Source organism: Hipposideros armiger, unplaced genomic scaffold (genome assembly GCF_001890085.2).
Source record: "Hipposideros armiger isolate ML-2016 unplaced genomic scaffold, ASM189008v1 scaffold_97, whole genome shotgun sequence".
Taxonomy (NCBI): domain Eukaryota; kingdom Metazoa; phylum Chordata; class Mammalia; order Chiroptera; family Hipposideridae; genus Hipposideros; species Hipposideros armiger.
This window is the reverse complement of record NW_017731447.1, coordinates 515225-531604: the sequence shown is the minus strand read 5'-3', so window position 1 is coordinate 531604 and position 16380 is coordinate 515225. Positions and strand designations below refer to the sequence as shown.

The 16380-nt window shown below is 50.0% G+C and overlaps 1 protein-coding gene across 1 annotated transcript in view; it reads right to left on the bottom strand.

Annotated features, from left to right (window-relative positions):
- PLXNA4 (plexin A4) overlaps positions 1–16380 on the bottom strand; it is a 378640-nt gene that overhangs the window by 100133 nt on the left and 262127 nt on the right. Inside the window, exons 5-7 of the mRNA XM_019646084.1 lie at positions 14437–14537; positions 1884–2007; positions 1072–1225 (exon numbers count right to left, since the gene is read on the bottom strand). Of these exons, the coding sequence (XP_019501629.1) occupies positions 1072–1225; positions 1884–2007; positions 14437–14537 (379 nt within the window). The remainder of the gene's footprint in view (positions 1–1071; positions 1226–1883; positions 2008–14436; positions 14538–16380) is intronic.

The following is a 16380-nucleotide window of genomic DNA, read 5'->3' as shown; positions in this document are numbered from 1 at the left end:
ATTCCTCCTTCCATACTGAACCCCTGGCATCCACCCTGCATTTGCTCACCAGTTCTTGAATGTACACACACACACACACACACACACACACACACACACACACACACACACTCTGACAGGTATTCAAATATGCATTCATTCACACACATAATATTCATGCCAGATGCACAGAATTACCAACACACATGCTGATGAACTACCAGGGGAAATGTGTCAACTCTTAGTAATTCTGCCACAAACTACACAAGAGGTTTTGCATGTATGTGTGTGTGCACATGTGCTTAATCTGCATCTCTGTAAAGAAAGACCCTGTTCTGATGCCCCTTCCTCTGGTGGGCTCAGGGCTCCTTTCGGGTGGGTGTCCCTGGAATCCTCAGCTGGCTCCTGGGAACAGCTAGAGCCCATGTTTAATTCACAGCTCTGACCCCAGGCCCCACTTCTGGCCTGGTTCCACACCTACCCCAAGGGCCTCATTAATCAATCAGCTCAGAGCAAGTGTGACATGCCCAAATGGGAGGGCCAACACAGCATCCATCTGTCCAGGCCGAGTCTGTCCCTCAACTGTGCTGGGCCTGTATCCACCCCCATCCCTCCCAATGCAGCTCGCCAAGAACAGGCAGCCCTGGGAAGGCAGGGAAGGGTAAAAGTGAGGGGTTAGTGGTCCAGGGTCAGGGACCCAGCAGGGCAGGCAAGGGGGGTAAGGAGCCAGATGACCCCCAGCACCCCCATCCCTGCTTCTGACCAGCTTCGCCTCCTCCACTGCCCCTCCACGCCAGCCCCCTCATGTACAATCTATGAACTTGGCTGGCATACTCTAATGCTCTCTCAGCAGCTGTTCCTCCCCTAGGATTAAGGTTGACTCCTAGATGCTCACCTGGTTTCAACACTCAATTCCAAGGGCAGCGAAAGGACACTTCCTCTCCCTCTTCCTGGAACATACCCCCCAACCCATACCCTTTCCCGGACTCTCCCCACCTGTAGGCTCTCTCAATCCCTCCACATCTGTCCTGAGTTCTCATCCAGGCTGGAGGAAGGACATACCACCCAGTTTTGCCTCCGGGGGCTGCTCACCATTCTCTGTGATTATCCGGGGCACCTCCTTGGCCGCTGGGGAGTAGCACTGGATCTGATTGCCTACCACCAGCCCATCCATCTCTGACAGGTCCTCAAAGGTGCAGTTGACGCCCGCTGACAGCTCTGGGACATTGTATGTCTCCAGGACCAGCTGTGAAACAGCCCAGCAGGGGAGAGAGAGGAGGAGAGTGAAGTGGGAAAAAGAAGGGTATGGAATAAAGGAAGAAAGAAGGAGAGCGAGAGAGAACAGGTAGAAAGAAAGGAGAAAGCAAAACATGAGGCGATATTGATATGGAGAAGAAGGGACCCAATTTATCACAAGAGCATATGGAGAAGGTGGTGGGATGTAAAGAGTCAGAAACAAAAGAAACTTCATTACATGCAAATGGAATTGGTCCCAGGAAACAGAATTTGGGGGGATTTGTATGTAGAAGGGAAGGTGGACAGGGCCGAGGTACTGCTGATCAAGCTTTTCTTCCATTGTCCCTGATTTTGGAAAAATGGTGACACCAACCACCAAGCGCCCAGTGCAAGAACATGGGAGCATCTTTCTCTTCTCCCTCTGCATATACATCGTTCCCATCTCAAAGACAAAGATATTGTTCCCAACAACCTCTCTCTCTCAGTCACCCTTTGGGTCATTTTGGATCCAGTTTTCCTTGTCTTCCTACCCATGATGCATAGAGTCTCTTCCCCAATGTCCCTGCACACCCAGCTCACCCACCCATCCTGAGGATGTTGGGCTGCGGCCCTTTGTGGTGGGGAGAGGGCTCTGCCCACGTCCCTGACCCAGGTCCCACTGCCCTTACCAGGACATTGTACTGAGAAACAGAGATGTTGCTGGGATGGACGGTCAGCCGGACGCACTGCTTCATCTCGGAGGCAAACCTGCGGGGCTCTTTGGACCGCTCACAGCGCTCCTTCCGGGTACACCTGGTTGGGAGAGACCAATGAGGGGCTCAGAAGGTGCCTCGTCCAGTGACGGGCTGGCACGGAGGTCAGGCGTTGTCAGTGGCTCCCGGCACTGATGATTTTCTTCCTTCCTCCCACCCGGCCCTCCGCCATCATGTCCGAATTTGAAAAAGGTGGTCATTCCGATCACCGGTTACCAGACGCAGAAACTTGAGAGTCATCCTAGAGTCCCCTCACTTCATCCTCATTCACATTGAGTTCCAAAGTCCTGTCTAGTCCACCTCCCCACCCCCACTCATCCTTGGCCCTTGTCACTCTCCCCCGCCTCTTAGGCAACATGAGACTTGCTCTATCTACATGTATGATATATTCTGTTAGACTTCCTTATCTCTGTGCACTCCAGGTCTTCTGTCTGCACTGCTCTCTCCCCACTTTCTCCCTGTCCAACATCGATCAACTATTATGCACCTGCAAACCCCGACCCATCCCCGCTAACCCACCCCCACCTCAGGCAAAGTTAAGAGTGCTTTAGAGTTTCCTACAGTCTAGAACTTCTTAGATCATATGACAATGACTGGGCTGAGTGCAGCCCTCTCCTGCCAAGTGTGAGCTGCTCCAAAAGAAGAAACAGTGTCTAACTGATTCTGGAATCCCCTGTAATCCTCATGACCAGCAGATAGAAGATAAATGCAGGCGGGTGGGAGGGAGAGAAGGGAGGATCAAACAAGCAGAGTGCACTAGTTCAAAGCATACGCTGGAGCCAGACTGCCTTGGATCGAAAACCCAGCTCCATGGTACCAGGTAACTGCCACGGAAGGTTCGCTATTATTGCTTGTGTCCTGTGTTGTTCAAAGTGTACCATGTCACAGGTGGACCACATCCAGGGTGACCTGGCATCTTACAATCTCAACGGATGGGGCTTGTGAAAGATGCACATAAAAATCATGGCCCTCGCTGAAGTGCACAGGGGGAAGGTGCTTAAGCTCTCGGTTGGAGCCAAGGCCATCCCCGCTTTGCAGTGGGAGTTCACTGCAGGGACATGTCTGAGCTTTAAGGAACAGCATTTAATCCCAGTCAAACAAGTCTTGTGAACACGGAGCTGCGCTGGGTGGCCAGGATTTGGAGAGTCGGGGCTGCTGATCCTCCTGTGGAGTAAAAGTGGGGGCCTCAGAGGGACAAGGAGAGATAGGATGGGACTGCAGGGTCATCACTCTTGAATGGCTGATCGCTGTGGGTGAAAGAGAATAGACTCCGCAGAGGAAGGAGGACGTCAGGGCTGTAGCAGGATAGGAGAGAGCCCTGGGAAGGAGTTTGGTGGGAAATAGAACAGCCAGGGACGTGGAACCCCTGTGGGGAGGGAGATATCGGGGAGAGGGCATGTGCCTCCAGAAGCAGACAGATGAGGTACGGGGATGAGGATGAGGGAGGAGAGGCACCTGGGCACCTGAGCTGCCCTTGGGGTGACCCTCAGGCACAGAGGAAAGCTGTGGGGGCCCCTCCTTCCAGCCCCGGATGAGGAAGACACTTTTGGCCTCAGTGGGAGGGACAGCCTAACAGTGGAGCATCTGAGAGGTGAATTTAGCAAACAAAGGAGAAATCAGTGAAGGGGTGGACTAAAGAAAGAAAGGGAGATACAGGGACAAAAGGGATGGCCTTAGAATAGATTTGATGGGTAATGAGACGGTAAAAACCAATTTTGACTAACAGCCATGGCTACTAGCCATTGAGTGCTCATTAGGCGCAGTAATAAGGGGCTTACAGCCTATGTCACTTAAGTCTCCCAACAATGCTGTGAGGTAGGTACCATTTGAAGCTCTAGAGAAGGTGGTAAGTCATGTGCCCAAGGTCACCAGCTGATCAGAGAGAGCCAGTATTTGAACAGAGATGAACTCTGGAGCCTGTACTCTTAACCAATGCACTCGACTTTCCTGACACTTCCAGACGGAGACGTGAGGGACAGTCCCTTTTGCTGCACCTAAACCCACTTTTCCTGCTATCGTGATGTTTCCTTCATGTGCTTAGAGCAATTTAAAAAATTCCCCTCAATCTTTCTCTCTAGGCTAATCGCTATTTTTGCCTGCCACTAAGAAGCCTCACTTGGAATATTATTGAGACGTGTGAATTCTCCCGGACCCTTTCTAGGACTCCCATCCCAAGAGCGAAAGGTCAGACGTGAGTGTGGTTGTCTCCAAGGCACTCGTGGCTGCTCTCACAGACCCATGGTAACCAGGGCGTCTGCCTAAAAGTCTGGGAAGTTAATTTAGCAGGCTAGCTTCTGCGCGAGGACTTCATTACCTCCAGCCATTAAGCTAATGTTATGGACTTGGCCAGGGCGTCTGCACTGACACCGCTATTAATAGTGTTATTACTCCCATTAATGGCAGACCCTGAGAGCTGGTGCAGGCTTAAATTATTCACGGACTCCCCAACTTTGAAGTTCCTCTTTCCAAGAGCAATCAGCAGGTCTGAGAAATGTCTTTGATTAAATTATGAAGAGAGAAAAATGAAACTGCTTTCAGGCCAAACAGCACCTGGCATTTACCAAATAGAGATCCAGATAGAACAGAGAAGACCCTGTCTCTCTTCCAGGGGCTACAAAGGAACTTGTCTGGGGCCTGTCAAAGATAAGTTCTACCTATTGGCCTGTTGCTCTCCAGGTTCATGTGGCTGCACCCTGCCATGCTCCCGAGAGGCCCAAACTAACTACTCATCGTCTCCCCTCAGATTTAGGTCTCACCAGGGAAGCCACCCATAGCTTACAATTTTCAACGTCCCATCTTACTGTGTAATCTTGGTTTGGATGGCTCAGTGGTTAGACCATGCACTCTTAGCAACAAGGTTTCCGGTTCGACTCCCGCCTGGGACGGTGGGCTATGCTCACCCGCAACTAAGATTGAACAAATTACTTAACCTCTTGGTGCCTCCGTTTTGTCATCTATAAAATGGGGATGAAATAGTATCTACCCAACTGGGTTACTATGAGGATGAAAAGATTATGCAAGTAGAACAGGGCATAGCTCATACATAAGAAGCCCTCAATAAGTGGTAGTACAATTCCATCCCTTCTCATCCATCTTCTTCCAACCCTTCCAAAGTGCAGCTGATGCAGAAATTCTGATCTTTTCTCAGACTGGCCCATGGAGCAAACCAAAGACAAAAAAACAGGGGTGGCTCCAGCAGTTTCCTTCTTAATAAGGAAGAAGGAATCCCGGAGGTCAGGAGGGAGAAAAGGGAGACAGAGTGATCTGGGCTGTAGCTCTGCCTTCTTACTAACCCCTCACAGGGTATCTAGAACTCAGCTCTTAGTGGAAAGTCAAATTTAAGGTCAGTGTCAGGGAAGTGTTGACATTTCTACTATCCCTCAGTGCCCATGAGGGTAGAGGCTGCAAATGCTCAAGAGCACGGACAATTGACCTCAGCTGTGATAAGATAGTGGCGGGGGAAGAATGAATTCCTTCTGGGTTCTTATGGGGTCCGTCAGGGTCATGACCTTCTTCTCTTCTAGGAATGTGGTTTGCCATTAGCCCAGGCAAGAGCTAGGAAATGTGCAGAGGGTTAATTCATGACTCTAGTAGAGGTGGGGTGGGGGAGGGGCAGCTTAGATGTTTTCTTCAACAGGGTTCCAGAGACTTCTTAAAGCATGCCCTTCAATTCCCCTGTGGGAGTACCCTGAAGGTCGAGGAAGATCCTGCTTCACCCGTTTTCCAGGCAGGACTCAAAAAATGTCATAGGGATGTAAAAAGTGCGTGCTCTGTGACTTTGAGTTTTCAGCCGTTCATCTTGACTACCACCATTGTCATCCTACCCCAAACACAGACCTATAGATGGACCAAGAAGACACCCCAGGCCCCTAGAATTGGAGCCTGGCCCTGCTAACCTTCTCTGACCTCCTCTTCTCATTCTACTGTCTCCGCAGTGCGTCCCTCCAGCCCCAGTGCAGAGGTGCTACAAGCCCTTGGGAACAATGGCCCTGGCCTCTTGGAGGGGTTATTATTCAAGTCAGTGGTTCCAATTGAGATTATCCTCTCTAATGGAGCAGCTCCCTCTGCCGTCCCCTAAGCCTGAACTTTCACTGCTGGAGAATTCCCAGCCAAGTGGAAAATTACAAGGGAGAGGAATGGAGAAAGGAAAGAGGTGAGGGAGAGGGAAAGAGGTGGTGATTAAGTTCTCTAGAAATTAATTCCTAAATACAGTGATAGGAAATATTAACTTCCAGTGCTGCCGGCCGGGCAAGCAAATTTCAATTTGGAAATGGGGCTATCTGGGCCAGCCTCCAAGTTGGGGGGTCGTTCCTGGTCCATCCCCCCGAATCCTCCGGCATGGGTCTACCAGCCTTGGTTATTGGGAACATAAGGAGACTGAAAAAAAAAATGGAGTAGGAATGTGACTTTCCAAGTGAGCTTTATAAAAAAGTTAAGAGGACTTGGAACATTCACTCAAGTAGGTGATCATGGGAGCTCTTTGGTCATTGTCTCCATGTCTGGGAACCCTGACAAGGGAAGAGAGTGGGTTTCCTAATGTCATATCCTTGCCCTCTTCAGGAACACCCACAGAAACAGGCAGGTACATCTGTGGCTTGCAGGCAGGGGGACTATCTTGTAAAGGGAACCTTCCTAGGCAGATGGGTGTGTAGGAAGTGTCTCCTGTGAAGGATGGGGACCAGGTAAGTCCTTACAGTGCCATGATTCTAGGATCCAGGGACTGACACCATGGTCTCAACCATGGTATTTAGGCTGTTCTTAGATAAACCCCCAAGACATGAAGACCAGGATTACGCCACGATTTTCCCTCTATCACCAGCTGCTGGCAACTGAACTCACCACCCCTTTACTGTTTCTAAAGATCCAAAGCCAACCTGAGCCGCGGATGCTGGGGTCACCATGCCCCCGGGCCTCACTCAAAGGTGAGGTCAACAGAGCAGGAGGAAGGCACAGGGCTTAATGGGAACCAGCAGCTGCAGGAGTTCGGTGGAGGCCAAAGAGCTTTTCTGGGCTTAAATAGCAACCACGTGGTCCTGTCCCACGACCATGGTGGGTCTGCCCTGCCTTCCAGGTCAGAGTCTTGCCGTCCCCCTGCCCAGATGAATGATCCATTGAACACACACCTCAGGTGGCAGTAAAAGGGACCTGGCGAGGTTTTTTTCTTTCTGAGAAGAGAAATTACATTTAGCAGTTGCCACAAGTAAAGGTGATGTGGGGCTGTCTCACTCTTCTCTTTGTCAGCAGGTAGTGCTGTTCAGGCCTATTTATTTCTATTAAGGTTGTGGTGGGGGTTAGGAGAGAAGAGGTGGGAAGAAGAGATGGAACAAAAGGAGAGAGAGGGACAGAGGACAAGGGGAGGGAGAGGAAGGGGAGGAGGAAAAGCCAAGCTCACCACAGCAGACTGACCCATTCTCTTCATAATCCCATCGGTAACAAGGAGGATGCTGTCTCTTATTTGAGTCGCAGCCACATATTACTCTGATTGATTCTGATAAATTTTCACGCTGCCCTTGATCCAAAAGCCTGGAGCTTTCATGCCTGCTAATGTCACCAGGTCCGCAGGCTTGGTGAAGGGAAGCACTCTGCTCTGCGCAAGCTGAGCCACTCCACTCCATGTGGCCCCAGCGTGGCAAGACTGGGCAGAGCATGTGACTGCTGATACGTGGGTGTGCATGTCTGGACTTCAAGGCTCAGAGGTCGCCCAGCATCTCAGGCTGTCCACAGGGAGCCACATCATTAGACTGAGAGGGACATGCAGAGCTTGCATGGATGACAGGGCTTTCCGAATTCCTGGAAGATGGCCGCGCTGACTTACCACCCTCTGGCCATGAAAGTGTGTAATATAGGCATTTGGGGTGGAGGGGGAGCAGGCAGGGGTTAAGAGAGGAAAAGCAAGCTTCCTTAACCCATGCTGTGTATCTGCTGAGCCACTGAAAGAAAAACTCGAATAAACTTGGATCTAGTCTAGGGTGCTTTTCTCTGGAACAGAGGCTGATAACTTTTCTTCGGCAAAGAGTCAGGGAAGACCCCAGCATAGGCTGCAGAGGGTTTGCTGGGCAGAAGTGGACCCTGACAGTTCCTCAGGATTGTGTGGGGCATTCAAGGAGAGATCACCGATTTAGCAGGTTACTGTCAAGTGGGCCTTGGGTACCAGGCTCTGGGATATGCAACAAAGCAGCAAGGAAGGGCTTGCACTTTAGAATCAGTTTGTACTTCATTAAGGGGACATTCAGCCATGACTGTGGGACAAACTGTTCTCTTTGCACTTTCCCAGGTAGCTGAAGATGACATGACCGCTGAAGATGGCCTAAATGGTGGTAGGAGTTGCTGAAGGTAGAAAGACTTTCTAGTGGTGGGTTTGTCCCAGCCACCCAGCCATAGCCTTCTGGTCTTGGGGAGGACAGGAAGGGGAGAGGGTCCGTGGAGAAGGCCCTGGGGTCCAACCCATGGACTCTGCTTACACAGTCACTGAAATCAGGGCTACCGCCAGGCACAGGAAGGGACCATCATGCACATCCTCTCCCTTAATTTTCATAATGTGGCTGTAAGATGGCTCTCTCACTGTCATTTTATACCTGGGGAAACTGAACCCAACCTGGGTCTGTCCATAGACAGGTTCTTAGTTTTAATCCATCCTTCTTCTCTGGGTAGCAGCACTTTTCCCGTCCCGTCCCTTCCCTTTCCTTCTCTTCCCTACCTTTCCCTTCCTTTCCCTCTCTCCATCTTGGCAGAAACTGTATAAAGAAGAAGCCAAATGAATCCTGAACAGTAAATGATGCCACCCCATCCAGGGGAGGGCATTCTTCCAACAGAAGAAACCTGCTAAGAGGAGGGGTCACCAGAGGGCAAGGGGGAGACTTTATAAAAGCTGATCTTATCTTTCCCCTGTTGATGTCCCAGGTTACATGAGCCTCCCAGGAGTGACACCGAGGACGCTTCTTCACAAAGGTAACGTCTAGGCCAATCGATGTGGCTCGGTCGGCGGCAGGATTGTGTTACCTGCCGAGACTGAGGTAGGCTTCTTGGCCTGGGCCTGGGAGGGCAAGATGGAGAGGGGTTTGGGGACGTGCCAGGCCTGGTGGCTGGAAGGAAGGTTCTAGGCCCTGGGCAGGTACAGGCAGGCTAGCCTTTCCATTATTTTCACCCAAGTCAGAATAGGTAGGTTCAGGCCCGAGGCGAATGCCCTGAGAATAAAGGCTCAAGATTCATGGGCAAATAAACGCCCGGCCTGTTGAAGCTACTGTTGCCATTAGAAATCAGCAAGCCTGTGGGCTGGGGCCAGGGACTGTGAGGGAGGGCCTCGGGGTGACCCTCCGTGTTACGGGGGGTGGCGGGCCAGTGCTTCCCGGCAATTGAGACTAACAGGAGGAAGGATTGCAATTATATGAGCATTTCTTAGGCTTGTTCCGTGTAGCCCACCTGTGCCCTTGCTAGTACAAATGGCCCTTTCAGCCATGAGCCACCTGTTAGTGGGGGCCCTGCTCTTGAACTGTGCATGGTCTTGCTCTCTCTCCTCCTATTCCCCCCACTTCCTCTCTCTCTCTCTGTCTCTCTGTCTCTCTCTGTCTCTCTGTCTCTCTGTCTCTCTCTCTCTCTCTCTCGTGCATGCATGCGAGAGTGCGCACACACACACGCACATGCACTCCTTCTGTCCTTCCCTTCCCACAAATTTTCCACCCTCCTACTTCCTACCACCATGGGAAAACTTGGCAAAAGTGACAGATAAAACAGACATATGTTAACACCTGAAGGAACCCTCTTCCTGATGCTCTTTGCCCTGGTTTTCCAGAGTGTCAGGCTCGCTGGGCCCGATAGCAGTCAACACAGGGTCTTACCCATGATGTGGACCTACCAAATGCACGGATCGTAGTCTAGAATGCAACCCCTGCCCCATTCCTGGACCAGAGGACTAGTCCCCAGGAAGCTCCAGGGTAGAGCCAGTCTAACATAGTCCCCTGGTACCTCATGAGCCCAGCACAGTGCCTGGCATAGAGGGGCAGGGCCCATGTGGAAGATCTGTGGACAAGTCTGGGTGTGTGGGCACAGCAATCCCACGATGTGAAGAAACCCCTTGCACTTTTCTGTGCGCTCCCTGCCCAGCAAACTGAGGAGCCCAGGCTAAGCACGTGCAGGCTTCCTCTGGTCCTCCGGGGTCTTCTGTACCTCCTCTGCCTGCCTCAGACTTCTCCCTTCCCTCCTGCTCAGCCCATGTACTCCTGTATCTCTCCCAGCCATGAATGTCCAGACGGCATCTACTTAAAATGAAAGAGAAGGCGTGTCAGGGGAGGCGATGCCTGGCTTTGACCTGTACTTAAACAACGAGGGAAGAAAGACCTACTGGGAAGAATAGGAAGAAACCTGAAAGCATGCTCTGGAGGAAGGAAATGTATATCTTGGTGGCGTGTGAATGACCTGGGTGTTTGCATCTGTCAAAACTTTTCACACAGTACACTTAGGATCTGTGCATCTCACTCTATATAAATCAAAACATTATGTCCTGATTACAAGCTTCTTAGAAGATCCAGGCACTTATTCTTCTTCACCTGGCCATGTGGGTCAGGGGCATCCTTGGTCATTAGGGGGAGAGGAAGGACTTGCTGAGTGTCATGGAGGGCAGGTGAAGCCTTGGCCTAGGGGTGTCCACGAACTGCATCCTCCCAGGGGAGCTGGGCTTTACCAGATAGATCAGCAGACCCCCAGCTCCAGGGTCTTCACATAACCAGGAGGCGTAAGGTTACAGAGAACAACGCCTTGACTGCTCAAGGACTACCTTGAACTTTTAGAACATTCTCTATCACCTAATTCTATCCTCACACCACCACCGGGAGACAGTGTCGTGCTTCCTTTTTCTAAAGGGGGATGTCAGGTTTCTGTTGCACAGAGAGACAGCCAATCCTCGTTACGGTGGATTCTTACTTGTGAATTCGTCTACTTGCTGAAGTTTATTTAGAATCCCCAAACTGATACTTGCAGCTGTTTGGCGGTCACTCCCAGACATGAGGAGGGTGGAGAAAAATTTCCCATGTCCACTCAGATATGTTCCCAGCAGAAGTCCAGCAAGGCCACACCATGCTCCGCCCCACTCCCTCTATAAACAAGTGTCCTCTTTATGGTCTATCTAGTGTCCAGATTTTCACATTTTTGTGCTTTTTCATGGTGATTTTACTGCTTAAAGTGGCCCCCAAGTGTCATTCTCACGTGCTGCCCAGTGTTCCCAGGTGAAATAAGGCACAAATTATAGTGTTGGCTGTGAGTTCAATGTTAGTGAACACACACACACACACTCAGAGGGTGCCCAAAAATGTATACAAGTGGACACTTTGGTCAGCGTTGCTCAAGCAGTAGTTCGCCATAATCAGAAGTGTCTGGATGCTGATGGTAACCACTTTGAGCACCTCTTGTAATTGCAGAAGTCAAACGTGACTTGTATTCATCTTTTGTTATTGGTATATATTGAGTATTACAATTTAATATAGTGTTTTCCTTTCTTAAAATGTGTATAATTTTTTTTTGGCACCTCCGGTATATACATAAAATCAGGTGTCTTTAAACAGAAACACACAGAAATGTATTGATTGGTTGATGAAAGCGCTGTGACCAGAGGCTCATAGGAACCTAGCTCTGCATTTTTTTTTTTTGGGGGAGCAATGGTTCCAAATTCACTAACTTGGTGTTTGTGGCGACTTTATGGAACAGAACTGACATGAGTCATGAGAAGGGACTCTTCTCATCCGAAGCCTCATAGCATGTTTTCAAAAAGTGAGAACTACATTCCATTGATTTCCGTTCTAGTCGTCCCTCCAAAGTCCCTCACGGCTTCCACCTGCCTGCTCCCATGGTGGCAATTTGGGTGGGGGAGGGGCACCAGTGGCACCACCAGCAGCAGCTCAGTGCTGAGTAACATGCACAGAGAAAGCAAATGCCCAGCCCCTGCTTTCTGTGAGCCTGCACTTAATAAGGGCTGTACCGACATGACACGTATGAATAAGACATGCAAACTGCAGAATAAGACATGACACCAGGTTAACTGAGGTGAGAGGCAGGCAGCAGGGGCATCCACCACTCAGAGGAAGGCACTTTGAGGCTGGGATACCCCTGGGAAGGGAAGGATGCAATTAAAGTAGAGCCATCTGGATGATCAATGGGGGTCAGCCAAAGCCATAAGCAGCAGGGCCCCCATGAGCTCTCAGTCCTTCCCCAACTGTGTCAAGTGTCCTGCTCCACCGCCACTTCACATTTCACACGTTCCACAGCTCACAGTGCCCTTTCACCCACATGACCTCATTTGATTCTTCAGTGACTCAGGGAGGTGGGCAGGGCGGGTATCACCATCTCCAGTTCACAGAGGAGGAGCTGGGATGCTGCCCCAGGTTGCTGAACAGCTAGGGGGATTTGAACTTCGGACTTGGTGGTGGATGCCCAAAGTTCATGTCCATGGCTGTTTTTCTGAGGCCACGCTGAAAGGACAGATGCTGGATGCCCAGTGCAGGCTGATGGCCTCCTTCATGAACTGTCCAAACTTGACCTTGACTTGAGTCCACCCCTGTATTCTGCTGTATAACAGGAGGCAGGTATTTGTTATGAAAGAGGAAACTGAGGCCATGCAGGAAGACGTTTCTGGTACCTCTTCCTCTATTCCGATTAAATTCAGCTCTGGGGATGGGAGGTTGGGAGATGGGCAGCCCCTCTGCTGCCTTCTCAGAGCCTGAGGTCCCCTACTTCTCCCAGGAGCTCAGTGCTACACCGGGCTGGGCAGCATCACTGGGCCAGATCAAAGCTAACAGAGAGACCTGCTTTTGGGTCCCACACGCATAGAGTGCCGGAGAGGAGCCAGCTTTTCTGAGTGCCCTTGAATGATGCCAGGTGGAAGAGACCGCAGCAGGAGCAGCTGAGCCATCCTCAGTCCAGCAGAGAGTCGGCTGGCCTGGTCACCCAAGGAAGCAGTGGATCTGGAACATGGTCCCTGTCTGAGAGGCCTCACTATGTGGGACAAAGAAAATGGCTTCCCTGCTGCCTTGCAAAGCATCATCTAGGCAACTCTCCTGGGTTGATCAGAGCTGATCTGAATTCTGAATGCAATCTTTTCCATCCTCCGTTACGTTGGCCCACGCTTAGGCTCCATTGCACTCTGTTGCAATACACAGCTTTGTGTGTACACTGCTGCACCCAGCTCCTCATCACCTCTGTACGTGTATTTCGGTACCTATCAATGGTTCTTGATTTTCCCCCACTGTAGCATACCTGAGGGATTTTAGACCTTCCCTTAAAGAACTCAAGGACTCATTATACCTAAGACTGTCACTCAAAAATGGGAGGGTGCCTGTGCCCTTGGAGAAGATGTATTAGAATTTAAGAGGGTGTTTCTAATTTTGAGAAGCACTCCTGGGTCGGGGTGGGAGGGCACGATCCCGCCCCTATCTTCTTACAGTTGAAAATGACTGATAAGTGCCAGTCACATTCAGTTCAGGCTCTCAGTAGGAAGGCTAAAGTCCTCCTCCTTAATTTGTAACACTTGTGTCCAACCTACAGAGTGTCAAGTTTCAAGTGTTGCCTAGAAGCCTGGGGTTCCAGCAGCAATAGCTTGACCGGGACCAGACTCCATCAGAGTGGGGCCCAGTGATTGTTGTCTGCTCCAGTCAGTGATGTCAAGGGTCTTTGGATCCCATAAGAAAGGCCTTCCACTCTCTCCGCACATCGGGGCTGGTTGTCTGGGCCCTACATCCCACACCCAGGCTATCACGTGCCTCCACTGTATATACCTTCCCTCTCTCCCCTTTTTGAGAATAAAATGTGGCCCCAACACAAAAATACACCTCCGGCAACACACATATAGAGAGAGCACCCCGCGTGTGACACAGCGCCTCAGGTGCGCAGAGCCCACGCCCCGAGGGTTTTGTCAGAGACAGAAGTGTTTTGTGAGGGCAGGGAGAGTTGTCTCGGGGTCCACATTCTAGAAGTGTCCCCCTAGAGCACGGAAACTGTACATGAGGTGTCCCAGGATTCTCGGGGGGGGGGTATCAAAGAGCCTGTTAAGTGGGTATTGAATCACTGAATGGACAGTGCATATCCCGCACGTGACTGAGTGGCCCACGCGGGCCTCAAGAAAAAAAGTCCAATTCCTTGTTTTCTGCTGTTCAGTCCTGGAATGTCAGTGTACAGTGACGTCATAGTCAGAAATGTCCAGCACCTCCCTCTCGCCCTCCAGGATGTAATTACCCAGCATGATTTCACATCCTGACCCATCATTGTTCCCCTACTGCCATTCCTATACATCTCATGGGAACTGGGCAACTTATGGTGAAATCAAAATGGAAGAAGGGAGAGGAAATTTGCAAATGATATAAGGAAGGGAGAATAAGAAAAGACAGGGAGAGAAGAGAGATCAGAGGGGAGGAGAGTGGTGATAGAGGGGAGGAAGAGAATTACCAGGGGACGTGGGAGGCAGGAGGGACCTGCTGGCTGTACTCACGTGTTGTGGAGCACACACCAGCCACAGTGGGGATCGCCGGAGCCAAGGCAGTCGCTGCAATTCCGATACTGACCACATGACTCCACAGGGACTCTGGTGAGCTGCGGCAGGACAACAGAGGAGCAGAGCGGTCAAGATTTTGCAGAACAATCAGCAGTTCGCCAGAAAACAATGGCATTCTATCAGGCATATCACCTAAAACAGTGTAGGAGCGTGAAGGGACCTAGAGCCCCAGAACTGAAAGGGGCCTTGAGTGATCATATTTGAGCAGGTGGCCACGTACGCACCCAGGGAAGAAAACCACCTGTTATTTTCTTAGACATCTCTGGGAATAGACTTTGTAGAGCTTTTATTGAATTATAATAAAAGGATGGTTATGTAGTTGAAGTTTGTCACCACCCCTTGAATTTTCTCACCACCCAAACCCAAAAATATCTCCACAAACATTCATCGCATAATGGCTTCTTATCAACGGAATAAGCTCAAAAGGTCTGTTCTTTCTCCATTCTGGTTTTTCTGTTGCCATAACGTGTTTTTGCCTTCTTCCCAGTCCTCCTCCTTGTTTTTTGTGGTTCCAGAGGGCATTTAACCCAAGCCCAGGGCCTTCCCTTTCTCTCTCTCTGTGACTTTTAACGAGGTGTAATAAACTCGCTTTGTAGCTGTGACCTGCCCACTCTCTTTCTCATAATGGCGGCCAACTGGCTCTGAAAGTTTTTTCACTCTGGCGCTTTTCGAAGAGCAGCTGTTGCTATTTCTCCTCCTACCCACACCCTTCTCATGATTAGAGGTTTCCTCTCCAACCCCAAAACTTTTACATTTCGCTTTCACCCGTTGCTTGTTAATGGAAAACGTTCCACAGGACATTTCTGCTTTGCTCACTCACATGCTTCCATTTCCTGCAAGCTCCTAAAGATGGTTTGCATTTCTTTGTTCTCCAGTGTAGCTTTGCCCAGATGTCTTTTTACGGTGACTTTTCAGGGCCTGTTATGTCGGGGAGGTTCTTAATAAACAATACACAGGATCAAATGGAATTTTTATTTTCTTTCTATAGCTTTGGCCTTTATGTGCCATTTTGCCAATTTCTTCTTTACAAAAAGTTTTTTTTGTTTTTTTTATAAATATCTTTTCCATTTGGGATACCTTTTTATTTCGATGGAGGATGTCTTCCCTAATCTTTCAGCTTGAGCTAAGAGGAGTTGATGGGGTCATTTTTTTTAATAGCTCGCCATCAGGCAACAGGCACTGAGAAGTATAAACCACGCTGACCTGACTTAGCCTCCGAGTTCCGTGAGCAAATGCGAAGCTGTTTTCCCTGCTGCTTCACAGGGCATCTGCTTCCATAAAATTATGCACCACTTGGCAGGGGCTACTTGTAACGCGTGCACGGGCGAACTGGCACCAGCGCCTGCTCAATTAGTCTCGAAACTCCCTTTTGGAATTAATTAATAATTAATTCCCAGTCCCACAAAATCTCTTTTCCCTTTCTACTTAATTTTCCTCTTCTCTTTGTTTATCTTTTTTTGTTTGTTGGTTAAGGATACATTGAGCATTCTTAAGGGCCACCCTGCATTGTCGCTTCTTCCAAGTTACCCTTCAGCTTCCTGCGCCCATTCATAGAGCTTTGCTCTTGGCCTTGGGGGCCCTTTCTCCACATTCTCAGATGTCTTTTTGTGCACATTTGGAATTTTATCCTTCCTTTTATTACCGCTCATGTAATCAGCATGAGCCATGCCTCAGCTCCGCCTACATAAAGCCTTCCCGTTTTTGGAATTAATCTAGACAATCAGTTTCTTACAAATTACCTGGCCGACTCTACACACAAGCTAAGAACTTACCATCTTCCTGTTGCCCCCTTAATTTCTTTCCCCACCCCTCAAATGGGCAGAGACATCCTGGTCCTGTAAACACATAAATAATGGTTCCCAGCTCCAAAGTTCCTGGACT